Raw genomic sequence first — 11,109 nt, 5'->3', positions numbered from 1 at the left:
GCAGTTCAAGTGAACACCGTACTATATATCTTTAGGCGTTGCTACCAAGTCTCATTGAAATTGATGGGCATAAATTTGAAGGAAAATAGATGAAGGAAAATAGATGAATCTTGCGCTTTATTCAATAATAACGATATAAAAAATGAACATCAACGTTTTATCAGTGAGACACTGGACACTTCATTTTTTCTTTTCTTTTATGGGACTTCATTTATACATTGAATATTAATTCTAGTAAAACTATTTTTTGGTTCATTACGAGGGATTAGTATTCACTAGAGAGCCTGTTGTTTTGGTCGACAAGCCCAAGAGACAGAGAAATTATTTCCTCTGGTGGCAGAATACAAATACAAAGAAAGGGATGGTCCAGAAAAAGAAAAAGAAAAAAGGGAAACATGATTAAAAAATAAAAAAAAAAGCCATGGGGGTACACCGGGAGCTACAGGCCCAGATGAACTTAACTTGATATAGAGTCATACAGAATAACAGAATGGAGGGGATATGTTTAAAACATCTCTATGTAGTACATGTAGTGAGCCTTCTATTTACCAATACAGAACTTCCCAAATATATTTGATAATACTTCTTCAGATATATCTTCTCCACTTATCTGTCCAAGGGATAATGCAGCATCCCTCAAATCAATTGTCCAAAAATCTAATGGTAGTTCCTCCTTTATTGACGATTGTAACCTTTCAAGAGCTTCCTTGGTCCGAACAAGTTGTTCACATTGTCTCTGAACCATACAATTATATCAGAACAAATGAATAAAGCAATCACATCCTATCTTTACCCCTCTTTTATGTGTGTCTGTGTGCTTGCAAGTCTTAGGAAAAAGTCACGTAGTAGAAAAATATTGGAAAAAAGTGCATGCAACACTTGGTAAAAGAGGTATATCCTTAACCTTCACCTCTAGTTCAATTCAAACAAAATATAGATACATGATCCCAGCACTCTCCCATGCAAAAGGTAAAAAGAGACATTTAAAGCTAAGACTTTGGGAGTTGTGAGAGAACCAAAATGGTAAAGTACCTGATTGACAGTCCATTGGCGACCCCCAGAAGGAATGGCATCAAGTCCCACAAGCTCTAGTACTGCCCTCTCTAGGTCTTGTAATCCTTGACCAGTAACAGCACACGTAAACACGCGTTTACTGAAGATATCATGACTCTGACATCCTCTGTCCCAATCTGTCTCAGCGCGTGGATTGCAATCTATCTTGTTGACCGCAAGTATTACTGGGATCAAGGATCCAGTTGAACTCTAATTAAAGAAAGATTTTAATAGGATGGAAAACAACCCAAAAAGATTTAGTAAAGACTGAAAACAAACAAACAACTTTCACTTTCTAAACAGAATGACAGACAATAATCACACATATCAATCTTAATGCCAAAAGAAAGATATCCGGTATAATTTAATATTATAATGTTTCAGGGCCTTTATCCCAGAATCAGAGTGTGTCAATAACTCAATATTTATAAGATGGCCAAGTGGTGTTTGCCAGTTTTTCATATGAATTCTGAAACGATATTAAGAAAGTGGTAACCTGTCTAGTTCTATGCTAGCCAATGTTTGTGCCAAAATTTGCATTATCCAAATCTTTCTTCCCCAAAATAAAAATGTTTTATTTCTATCTATATCAAGATAAATACTAAATATCATGAACAAGATACGAAGAAAATGAAGAAAGAGGATTATAGGGTAAAACCTTAGCAGACTGAATCCTTTCTAGAAGTTTGGTGTCTTCAGAAGTCCACCCTTCAACAGCACTCACAGTCATGATAATTAGATCAGCACCCCTAGCAACAGCTTCTGATCTCTCTACACCTGTTAAGGGAACAGAAATAAATATCAGTACATGGAGAAATGAGTTCAAGTAAGAAGAAAAATACCGACATCCATGCACAATATTTATTGCCATAAGACGAAGTCCTTATCCCTAACTGATATCCCTTACAAACATAAGACTTATTCCAGTGCTTCAGTAATCCATACACTAATCATAACATAAATCAGTCTCCTTGGTGGTGCAAGATAAAAACTTAAATATGCGTTGATCTAAAAGGAAAGAAAACCTCACCAATCTTTTCCACAACATCATCAGTGTCCCTGATTCCTGCAGTATCAAGAAGGGTTATAGGGATACCATTGACACTGACACTTGCTTCAATCACATCACGAGTGGTTCCAGCAATTTCAGTAACTATTGCCCTCTCACTCTGCATGCTACAAGAACACCATGCTCAATAAGTTAAATAATCAAAAAGTTAAATAATACAGTTAGATGATCATCAAGTTATTATCAGGGAAAAAAAACGTGACTCATTTCACGTTAGTTGCGATCAGCTAATTGTGTTCCAACAAATTTTACAAAAGCTTGTTAATCTTGGTAGCAAAGTCAAGTCATGAGAAAACTCAAAAAGAAATGGTAGTATATTATATTTAGCCTTCCTAGGTGTGGCAAAGTAGCCTTGACTTTTCAATCTCTCATTGCAAGGTTAATACCTAGGCCGAAGATTCCATAAATGAAACAAATATCAAATTAAATTATTTAATATTTCATCGATAAAATGACAGGACTTACTTTGCTCCATGCATTTAGAAGGCTTGACTTGCCAACATTTGGACGGCCAACAATTGCTATCTACAAGAAAACCATAATGAAAGAGAACAATATTCAGCAACTATTACAGTTTGATGAAATTCAAATGAACATGGACGTAGAAAAGTTGTCTTCATTGAAAGAGAACAATATTCAGCAACTATTACAGTTTGCAATGGACTAATACAAAGGCGTCATTCAGATCATACCTGTAATCCAGACTGCAGAAGCCTGTCATAATTTTCTGCCTCCAATGCACTCTCAACATCTTGCGACATGCTATGAATTTTATCCATAATAATATTCAAATCCAAAGGAGGCATCTCATCCTCAAAATCTAAACGAGCTTCAATCTCAGTGAGCAACTCAATGCACTGCATTCTCAACGATCTTACAAGAGAGGAGAAACCACCCTATCCAAGAAGAAACGTTTTTTTTTTTTTTGTTAAATTTCAGTATAACTTCCCCAGCAGTCAAAAGTAACAGATATAAATACCAAAACCATTAAATGCAATTACACAAGCCCATCTAACAAAGAAACTATTACATGCTCAAGAAGCAGCACCAGCTAGATTACGCTCTACATAATAAGAGACTGACGTTTTATATTAAAAATGTCCAAGCAAGTGATAATTTCTATCCTCAACTGTCGTTCTATAATTGAATGAGTACAATTTAGTTGGTGCTCCTTGAGAGTTTTAGAATTTCTCCATCTAATATCTAACACTAACAAAAATGCACAATCACAAACACATTTTATTGCATTGCAAAATCAAATCAAACCAAATTCGAGTTAGACATGCCTGGATTCCGGCCAGTGCTGCATCTGCAGCAGCCACAGACTTGGCGGTAATCAACCTTCCAACATTCTCAGCTTGTGATAGATCCAACCGACCATTTAGAAACGCACGAAGTGTAAACTCTCCTGAAAAAAACAAACAATGAAATTCGGAACACAACTCTACTTCAGACAACAAAAACATTCATTAATTGCAAGCATTGCTCCAATTAACTAACTATCACAGTAAGAAGCAAAGTTGAGAGAGGGAGAGAGAGAGAGACCTGGCTGAGCAAGTGTAGCTCCAGCTTCCAAGCAAGTTCTGAGAACTCGGCGCAGACACACTTCACTTCCATGACACTGAATCTCAACAACGTCCTCGCGCGTGTAAGATTTTGGCGCCAGCATCGGCACCGCCAAAACCTCATCGATCACATTCCCCTCCGAATCCAAAACGACTCCGTACTCCACCACGTGGCTCGTCGGTTTCCAATCATTGTTCTTGCTCCTTTTGGCGGGTCGAAACACTCGACCCGCCACGGAAACCGCAGAAGGACCTGAGAGTCGAACGATTCCGACGGCGGCAGGTGGACCTCCCAACGACGTTACTATCGCCGCGATTGTGCTCCCTTTCTCAACTACATCGCTTGGAGTAACGTTTCTCGCCACGCGCTCGTCTCTGTTGAGCAGCAGCGCGTGGTTCTCTGGACCTTTGGAAGTTGCGGTGGCGTGGAGTTTGCGAGGTTTAGGGGAGAGAAGGAGGAAGTGACACGTGGCACGGATGGTACAGAGTGCAGGCATAGATGTGCGCGGTGGCGGAATGAGGCAGTTAATGTGGCGAAGGAGAACCCGGAGGGCGGGTAAGTGCGCCATCACTGCGTTTGGTTTTTCTGAGGCTCGTAACATTCGTTATCTGCATTCTCCTGTGATTTGTCCGTACCCACACCCGGATCCTCAATGAGGCTTGGCCCATATAAGGCCCATGAAATAGTTAAGGCCCATATCTAGGCAATTTGGAAATTTTCGTTGTATTGACTATTGACCCAGATACATCATCATCATCATTGTAGATTTGTAGTAGCATGAAAAAACCATCAAGTCTTAAAATATCAACATGATGATGACAGGGAGTCAAGGAAGACATTCTTGTATCTAAAGACTGTAGGAGTAAAGATTAAATGAGAGGCTCGTTTCTTCTTCAACGACACATCTTTAGTAAATTGAGCTTTGCTTTCAGTCGTTTTCCTCCTTTCCCCTCATTAAATGATAATAAAGTCAAAACACAATGTCACTGAAAATTTTCAAAGGAAGATCATTTGTCTTGTTAATGATTGAGCATTAAGACTAATGTGTTTGAAGTATTGAAATGCTTATATGTTTTTTAAGTAGTAAATTTTTGGGTATATCTTGAAACATATAATTCCATGAAAGGACCTCCAAAAAGTAGTAAAGTAAATATTGGAACTACTATTTGAATGTGCATTTGCATTCACCATTCCCAAGTCCCCACCACCTGGACGTTTTCCGGTGTTCATGCATTCCCCCGTTGAAGCCCCGGCCCCCTCTTAATTTTTCAAGACCAAAAAGAAAGGCAGCATAATAATAATAAAATATTAAAACAGCTACATAGTACAATATTATTATTATTACCACCACCATGCATCAATTGAGAAAATGGTTAAAGATTTGTTACAACTTTCGTACATTCAGTGTCTGAATCTGACATCAGACATACTTTTTACCTTTTTTTTTTCTTCTTTTGCTTTTTACGAAGCCTGCTTGATTGTATGTATGAATCTGGCGTTGTTTTGCCTCTTGGTTCATTCAAGAGCCAAACATTGCTTACATATCCAGCATCCAATGCTTAACGTCCTTAGCACCAAGAATCACAACCACCAAATGGTAGAAAAAGTAATACATAATACAGAAAAAGAAAGTAATTACTTTTCAGGGAGATTACAGAGAGTGAGAGATGAACAGCTTCCCTTACTAAAAAAAAAAAAATACACTTTTCCCTCTCATTATACAGACAACTAGGTTAGATTCCTATGGTTTTGTTTCTCAAGCAAAAAGAAGGGAAGGAGTTAATGCTTATTAGAGTTATTTAATGATTTTACATCTTATACTATACTTGTGTGCATGTATATGTATTTGCCCACTTTAGGATAAGGATATCCATATCATATAGCACTAACTATCAGATAGGCCATTATCATCTACCAACTTTATTATTTCCTTTTTTTTATTAGTAGTGATGGACCATCTCCCTCACTCTTGATCCTATAGTTGACTATAGCAGAAACCACATTGGCCTCCCTTCTCTTTTAACATTTCACATTTGTGCATGTCCCATTTCAGTTTCCTCTCTCTTCTCTTCTCTTCTCTCTGTTTGAATGCAAAATTGAGATCATTGTTCATTGTTCTTTCATGGGTCCTCAGCTAGCTTTGGAGAACAATATGCAACTGCCTCTGCAACTGTGAGGAAGATCTTGTTCTCACCAATCATGTTTGCAAGCTTTGATGTGTAAATCTTGTCAATCACCACTGGGCCAGGATTTGCCAGAACAAGCTGTGTCCAAACAAAGAAAAATTAAAGAAACTCCTTTTGGTAAGATACTAGTTGTCCATGATAATATGTTCAGCTTGAATTATTGTTGATTTCATTTGTTTCATATAACAACCATAATATATAGTTTGGTTACCTCAACATCTCTCTTCTCAAGACTTCTGTGTAACTCTTCAAGGGCATGGATGCCACTGGTGTCTATGTCAGTAACGGCTGCACAAAGAACACAAAGTATAAGTTAGTTAATACTTATAGAAAACTAACAAACCAGAACAGTATGTTCTTGCTTGACATAAAAATCAGACAAAAACCAAGGTAGAGAATAGAGAGACACTCACGTGACATTTCAACAATCAAAAACTGGATTCTTGTTTGGTAGTCTCCTTTTCCTTGTTCTTCTTCATCCATCAACCATCTTAGTATCCTGCAAGAGTGAGATCGCATCACTTTCAAATCCTTTTGTAGATTAGGAGAGGGATATTAAACAATTTTTATGCAGAATATGTCAATTTCAAACAAAGAAGGAACACATCTTCTACCTTTCTTTGACATAATTGGAGTTGGAGAAATATATTGCAGAATCAACTCTCACAATAAGTACACCTGGAACCTTACTAGCTTCTGGGTATTGATGGATGTTTCTATACACAGTTGTTCTAGGAATCTTCCCCAAAATACAAGTTCTAGGCCTTGTAACTTGTAGTAGAATCTTTGCAAAGGATATAGAAACCTGCCACAAAAATTGGCCAGTAGAAACTACTTCACATTTTGAAAGCATAAGATAACTAAGCATACATTAATTAATATTTAGTACTCACAGCAATTAGAAGTCCTATCTCAACAGTGGCAAAAACAACACCAAAGAATGCTCCCATGCAAGCAACAAAATCAAATTTATCAATCTTCCAAATCAAAATAGCTGCCTGATAGTCCACAAGGTTGATGACAGCAGAAATGATGATTGAAGAAAGAATGGCATTTGGAGTGTAATGGAAAAGGGGAGTGATGAATTCCAGGGTTAAGAACACAACTACAGACATCACAATATTAGATACTGCAGTTTGACAACCAGCCATGAAATTCACTGCTGACCTAGAGAAAGAACCTGAAAGCAACCGAAAGATAGATTAGAATCTTGCACTTCATGATGTACCACAAAACAATACCACAAGATGATTATAATCCTTATTCTCTTTAATATTCCAAAGTCCTTAAAGCCAATAGTGAAGAGTGATAGACTCATTTCTCCCCTATTTTGATTTATTAGTAGAAGCAAACAGTGGATAGTTATTACTTAGTTTTTCTTTCCTTTGGCTCATAATACTTATCACTTTAGTTATTTCATGAAGTTGAATTCAAGCTTACCAGTTGCAACATAACATGAAGTCATTGAACCTACAACATTCATAGCTCCTAATGCTACCATTTCTTTGTTTCCATCCAGTTGATAGTCCTTCACAGATGCAAATGTTCTTCCAATTGCTACAGCTTCCTGATAGCGGAAATGCAACGGTTTGATTGGAATATGGAGGAATATAAACTTTTCAAGAGAGGTATACATTAATGTCAAGATTTATTACTTACAGTTAGTGCTATCATGCCTGCCATGACACCAATTCTAAAACCTTTCCCAAGGTAGTCACCGGTGAAATATATTTCTTTAACAGATGAAGGATTGATCCCTTTTTTAATGTCTCTAACCTTCACATATAAATAGACACATATTTAGTTCTGCTGCATTTATAGTCATTCTTGATTCTGACTCCAATCATATGAATAACACAGGGTTCTATCTATTTTACTTACAATTTCTACTCCATGCTTATCTGCACGTGTTATGAATACAAAAAAAGTGGACAAGATAACACATATCAATGGGGCAATTGCTGGCACCCAGAAGAACTTTTTATTCTTCTTTCCCTGATCCACATAACAGAAAATGATGAGAGGATCATTACAATCCTACCTATAGAATTAAAAGAACAAACAGCCAAAATTAATAGGTTTAATGTCTTTACAATGAATTTGGCAAATAGAAGAAAACCCAAGAAGCTTGCTCCAATGAGTATAGTTTCCCAATTCCACTGCAAGATGTTAGATAAATCAATCAGTTTCATGCATGCATAAGGAAAACACTAATTAGAAATTGTTGTTTAGGCAGGACTTATTTATAAGGAGCAGTGATAGATAGAATAACCCATTTTTTTCACTTGTATATCCTTATTACTCCATCACCATCTAGGTGATTCAATATTCTTTATTTAGTAGGCGAAACACTCTATTATATGGTAACACAGTGATTAGTCTATGAATATACAATAAGTACATATTATTATATATCATTGGCATGTGTATAAATAATCCTATATTATTGTTTGTGTGTGTGCGTGCGCTGCGTGAGAGAGAGAGAGAGAGACATACTCCATGATGGGCTGTGGAGACTACTGAATGCATCACATTGACAATATCAGTTTTTTTTGTGAAATTTTTTGTTTTAATCCCAAGAAAGCCCTTAAGTTGTTGAAGGGCAATGGTGATGGCAGCACCCCCCATAAAACCAACAATAGCTGCATGGGACAGGAAGTCAATCAAGAATCCCAACCTGAAAACAAGAGAAAAAATCATCATCATATGATGTTGTAAACCGTGGAATCTTCATTTGCTTAGGCAAAGGTAAATACAAATTCCCTTGTATATGATACCTGAAAATCCCAAGTGTTGCTTGAGTAATCCCAGCAAAGAAAGTGGCTGTGAAGGCAAGTCTCCGATATTCCTCTGGATGTGTAGTAGGATCAATCTCATTACTAAGTGAGGTTCCCAACAAGAGAGAAACCACTGCCACCGGTCCTATTGCGATATCACGGGAGCTACCCATGACAGCATAGATTAGTGGTGGAACAAAGCTTGAGTCTGCAAATGGCAACACAAAAAACTCAGTCCAACCAAAAAAAGCAAGGTAATCAAACCAAAGAGTTTAGATGAATTCACAATTTAGTTGAATCGACTCAAGTTTGATTTGAGGACCTAAACTTATAAACTCCTAAGTTAACTTAAGAGTTAGATAACTTTGGACAAGCTAAGAGACTTACACAGTCCATATTGTGGTTGCAACTTTGCAAGATTGGCATATCCGATATCCTGTTTTTTTCAAGTCAATTATTAAGAAAAGTGAACTTAAAATATCTTCAAGTGAAAAGCACAAATTCATGATCTTAGTAATGAAAATTTAGTACCTGGGGAATGCAAAGACTCGCAATAGTTAGGCCAGATATAAGATCTCCTCTAAACTTCTTAAGGTTATAACTTCTCCCCCAATTGAGTATGGGGAACAACGCCTCAATACCGAGGACGAACTTTCGCGATTTCGGTTGGTCCTTGAAGGATCTTAGAGGATCATCAGCAAAGAATGTCTCCTTGATGGTGGCCTTGAATTCTTGGAACAGGTTCTGTCGTGGAGGAATTCCCACTTTGTGCACATATGGTGGTGCCTGTTGTTGGCCTTGTGATGAAGATATTGAAAAGCTTCTCTCATCCATCTGTTTTGTTTCAAGGTTCTCTTCAGCTGAAGCACCCATTGAAGACATTAACAATAATGCCCCTTCACCTCCTATACAAGGTTATTATGTTACATTCAGTTTATCAATACATAACACAACCAGGTGCATATATGTATAAGCATTTCTTATATAGTTTTAGATGCAGCCTGATGATGAAATATAATGTATACAAAGTTCTAAAATGTTTCAACTTTTAACCCACCTGAATGGAACAAGTGTAAGCTGAAGGAAGCTTTGATTCTGGAGTAGGAGCTGTGAAGTTATGGGATAATATAGCTCCAAGGACTGTGATAAGTCTAAGTCAATGTTATCAAGCTGAAACAAGCAGAAACATGAAAATATTAATGTGTGAACAGAGATATGATACATGTCACAGTCAACGCGCTAATAATTTATGCATAATTTTCAACCCCTTTGAATTGTAAGTACCTAAGCTAAAGTCATATGATCATCAAGCAATCCCATAATAACTGTAGTAGCTATGAGAACAATAATGAATTTATAGATTAAGAGGGAAGAAGATTGTGTAAGGAGCACAAGAAAAGGGACTAGAGAAAAATTAAATAATTCATAGGAGGACAATCAATAATATTTAAAAAATGAACTTTAGGGAGAAAAAGAACTTAATTAAGTTTAAAAGTTCCATCAGAATAATATATTATATGGAAAACAATTATTTTTTTAGTGAGGAATATGATGCCTTGGTGTAACTGATCAAGACAAAGACTAAAATAATCTTGGAAAAGAATCAAGAGAAAAAGATAAGCTGAAAATTCAGTTATACTAAGAGAAGCCAAGTTGTGAGCTTTTTTACCCAATGAACAAGTGTAATAATCTTAGTCTTTGCCTCTTATTTCCAATGGCATAGAAAAACACTGATATACAAAAGTTCTCTGAATATATATCACTTTCTATTGAACTTTAAAATAGTGATGAATTTAAATCCTAGTATAGAACATCTCAATCTCAGAAAAGAGATATTAGAAAGGAATCAAATGCTTTAAACATAAAGAAAATTCAAACAAAGAACCTAAAAGTCCATTCCTTTGAAATAATCCTCACAAAAAATCAAACAAACCCGTGCTTGTCCAAGAGAATCAAAATAATTATCTTTAATTTCTTTCCTAATTGTTAATGTGAGTTGACGGTCAATAATAATTAACTCATGCATTATGCACTAAACCACAATCACAACAACAATACTAATACCAATAGTAATAATTTAATTAATTTATAAGGTGCTAAGAGAAGTTTTGTATAATTAATAACAGTAGATAATGCTAACTTTGGTCTCTGAAATTTTCAACGTTTATCAAAACAGTTATTAATTTTTGGAAATGACCAAATTAGTTCCTGAGTTTACAAATCACGAATCTCCATTCGTCTTTAATTCAATTGTTATTAACACAGAGTACTGACGTAGAACGCTGAAGTGTCCGTACTAAGACTCCAGTATGATTAAATATGTATTTCAAATTAGTTAATTGGATTCATTTTAGTCTCTACACCAATATAAAATTAATTAACCAAAATGAGTTTAATTAAAATACCTATTTGATCATATTTATTAACTAACATGTGTCTAATACTCTAATTAACCAAT

The 11,109-nt window shown here is 36.2% G+C and overlaps 2 protein-coding genes across 3 annotated transcripts; both read right to left on the bottom strand.

Moving 5' to 3' along the window:
• Nucleotides 1–100: 100 nt before the first annotated feature.
• Nucleotides 101–4,297, bottom strand: LOC130945042 (uncharacterized). 2 transcript variants are annotated; one of them, XM_057873694.1, is made up of 8 exons: nucleotides 3,668–4,295; nucleotides 3,409–3,530; nucleotides 2,815–3,018; nucleotides 2,588–2,647; nucleotides 2,084–2,222; nucleotides 1,712–1,830; nucleotides 1,033–1,263; nucleotides 101–736 (listed from the first exon to the last, which is right to left on the bottom strand). In XM_057873694.1, exons 1-8 carry the CDS (start codon nucleotides 4,287–4,289, stop codon nucleotides 542–544), a joined length of 1,692 nt encoding a protein of 563 aa, XP_057729677.1. In that variant the 5' UTR covers nucleotides 4,290–4,295; the 3' UTR covers nucleotides 101–541. The 2 variants fall into 2 exon arrangements, with proteins under 2 accessions (XP_057729677.1, XP_057729678.1); XM_057873695.1 differs by lacking the exon at nucleotides 101–736 and having other exon boundaries at nucleotides 1,033–1,238; nucleotides 3,668–4,297.
• Nucleotides 4,298–5,302: 1,005 nt separating this feature from the next.
• Nucleotides 5,303–9,533, bottom strand: LOC130944716 (sulfate transporter 1.3-like). The gene is made up of 13 exons (XM_057873193.1): nucleotides 9,183–9,533; nucleotides 9,039–9,087; nucleotides 8,652–8,859; nucleotides 8,371–8,551; nucleotides 7,968–8,033; nucleotides 7,756–7,869; nucleotides 7,534–7,650; nucleotides 7,315–7,441; nucleotides 6,768–7,054; nucleotides 6,489–6,679; nucleotides 6,288–6,373; nucleotides 6,086–6,162; nucleotides 5,303–5,952 (listed from the first exon to the last, which is right to left on the bottom strand). Exons 1-13 carry the CDS (start codon nucleotides 9,531–9,533, stop codon nucleotides 5,809–5,811), a joined length of 1,998 nt encoding a protein of 665 aa, XP_057729176.1. The 3' UTR covers nucleotides 5,303–5,808.
• Between the last annotated feature and the right edge of the window lie 1,576 nt (nucleotides 9,534–11,109).

This window comes from Arachis stenosperma, chromosome 8, assembly GCF_014773155.1.
Source record: "Arachis stenosperma cultivar V10309 chromosome 8, arast.V10309.gnm1.PFL2, whole genome shotgun sequence".
NCBI classification, from domain to species: Eukaryota; Viridiplantae; Streptophyta; class Magnoliopsida; order Fabales; family Fabaceae; genus Arachis; species Arachis stenosperma.
Note: the sequence above shows the minus strand (reverse complement) of the source record. Positions and strands in the feature narration are given on the sequence as shown.